Here is a 2,500-nt window from a genome sequence, read left to right on the forward strand (position 1 = left end):
TCTTCTGGTTCTTTGGTGCCATCTCGAGAGGCTTGTCTTAATTCAATATTTGTAAAAATACGATAATTATACAATGGATTTCAGACTCCGTGTCTTCTCCTTCCAGTCACGTTGTCGTGTTTTGTTTACAAGTTTGAAAATGTTGACATGTCTCTTTTCAGGTTTTATTGTTTTACTTATTCAATCTGTGTTATTTGTTAGACTTAAAAAAATTTTTTTTTTTCGGTTTATGTGTATCATTTATTAACTTTACTTGACGCCGCGTATTTCATTTTGTTTTATTTTATTGGCTTCAGCCTTCATGATTTAATCATAATTTATTTTGATATCATTCCATTATCTATTAAGTCTTGTTTTATCATATTACATTATCTATTGTCATACCTATCTTAATTTTATCTGTTTGCACTTCAAAGGATTATAAAGATAACACACTTTTTATTCTAACTGTTACATTATTTAAATTTTTTATTGTGACATACACCAAATGAAATATGCAAAATAACTATGTTTTACATATTTTAAAGTAACGAATCGAAAACGTTTTTATACTCATTCTCTCTGAAAAGTGAAAACAAAAAAGTATATATAATATCGACATACCTTGATATAATCAAAAATACCAAATACAACGTTAAAAGGACCTTTAAATGATACAAAAAATAGAAAAAATAGGAACAGGTACTAAAAATATCCCAAAATAGGGAAATGGTAAAAAAAAACTTCAATGTGTTTGGACTTGGCTTTACAATCGGCGAGAAAAGGGACGCTTGTATTGAGGCCGAGATATTTTCTCTCGTTTCTCGTCTCTTAGAGACACGAAGAGGTAAATACCTAGATTTTATTTAACGGGAGCATAATTTGATGCAAGATATAGTGTGAGAGGAATGGGAAATCTGTATTTAGCAGGAAAAAAAAAGGTTTCAATGAAAGTCCCCGGTATCTGGTTCCCACATTTCTTGTTTGGTTTAAAATTTTATCAGTTTTAGGGCCTTCTGTTATTCTTTTTCGCCATTTTTGTTTTTTCTCCCATCGAGATTTGTTTAGGATGTTTAGTGCAATCATAATTATAAGGAAGATGTTTAGAGTCGCGGAATGCATCGGTATTATCACTATTATTAGTAGTATTAATTATATTTTTAGTTTCTTTCAGTTATCAGGTAGCTACGGTTAGTCAGTAGATGAAGACGCTATTCATTTATGATATTTCACTAACAGAGTACAAGTTGAGTTGAGTTTTTTTAGTGAATTAAGATAATTTATCGTTTTATACGACCATCCAACCCGCAATTTATTACTTTCCATTTCAGTCATTCATGGTGTAATGTGTGTGAATCTGTTTGTTTTCCATCGCAAATGACCAGTTCAGGAAATAATTGAACATTGTTAGTTGTTAATGAAGCAGCTGCACCCCTTTCGGACTAACCCCCACTCCTCCAGCCGCCAGCCAGGGGGCAGTCCCAGCGATCTGCAAACATTGTCTCGTGAACCAAAATCCCGCCCAACGTGGGGACTTTTCTCCCTGTCTCCCACCTGATTACCATATGGGTCTAACTCCCACCTGATCACCGTGGAGGTAGTCTCTGTGTGGTATTAGTTGTGACCTGTTTTCTTCAGTTTTTGTTATTTTTTGCCTGCGCAAATTATTTCATGTATTATTATATATATATATCAGTGAGGGTAATGAGATTTTCCCTTTCTTATTGTAGTTATTTTGTAAATGTTTATCAAAGTATTATATGTGTGTTGCCCAACTTGTGGTGATTCTGTACAGTATGGATGCACTCATCAAACACTAAGTCCTGAACTCCAAGTCACAAAATTTATTCAACAATCTAATTTACCATTACTGGGCACTGCTAGAGGGGAGGGTTGATGGAGGCTTTGCTCTCTAACCCCCACTGGCAAATATTGGCTTCACCTTGTTATGCACGGCAAGATAGAGCTGAAACTCAGAAGCATTGAGTGGATTTAGCCTATGACCACCACTTTCTGTGAAGATTTTCCTTTATTTGTGGCATTACGGTATATGTCCACAGTTTATTTCTTGAACTGATGACTGCAACTTTTTGTTTCCTACAAGAATATCATCTTCATTTATCCCTAGCTTAGTACATTCATACTGTAAAGATTAACCCAACATTCTTATTATTAACTTGTCAAGGAAATGTAGATAAAAAATGTCTTCTGCCATTTTATCCATTACAGGCAAGTTTTACCTTCTGCCATATACTGTGACACTGAAACTATACCCACTACATGTAAGATAGATCTTAGACTGGCTCTATATTTGAAATTAACTTCCAGAAAAGTGTAAAATAGTGGTGAGTGATAAAATTTTACCTGCAGTATATGGCATCTCCTTCACTGTGATCATCTGAGTTTTGGGCCATGTTATAGTTACTCAAAATGTATCTTGCTAACCCTCAAGTTTTTCTTTTCAACTAACAAGCATTGCCATTTATGAGGAGGAATGGGCAAAAATTGCTCATAAAGCCAA

The 2,500-nt window shown here is 34.2% G+C and overlaps 2 protein-coding genes across 2 annotated transcripts in view; one reads left to right on the forward strand and one right to left on the reverse strand.

Annotated features, from left to right (window-relative positions):
• The window catches only part of LOC119570516 (ribosomal RNA-processing protein 17-like), a gene marked incomplete in the record, with an annotated part of 5,681 nt that extends 5,547 nt beyond the window's left edge, over positions 1 to 134 (reverse strand). Inside the window, 1 exon segment of the mRNA XM_037918221.1 lies at positions 1 to 134. This exon segment is cut by the window's left edge and continues 73 nt beyond it. Within this exon segment, the coding sequence (XP_037774149.1) occupies positions 1 to 22 (22 nt within the window).
• Positions 135 to 735: 601 nt separating this feature from the next.
• The window catches only part of LOC119570527 (splicing factor U2af 38 kDa subunit-like), a 9,686-nt gene continuing 7,921 nt past the window's right edge, over positions 736 to 2,500 (forward strand). Inside the window, exon 1 of the mRNA XM_037918229.1 lies at positions 736 to 826. The gene's annotated coding sequence lies outside the window, so the exon portion shown is untranslated. The remainder of the gene's footprint in view (positions 827 to 2,500) is intronic.

The sequence above is a fragment of the Penaeus monodon genome, chromosome 4 (assembly GCF_015228065.2).
Source record: "Penaeus monodon isolate SGIC_2016 chromosome 4, NSTDA_Pmon_1, whole genome shotgun sequence".
Taxonomy (NCBI): domain Eukaryota; kingdom Metazoa; phylum Arthropoda; class Malacostraca; order Decapoda; family Penaeidae; genus Penaeus; species Penaeus monodon.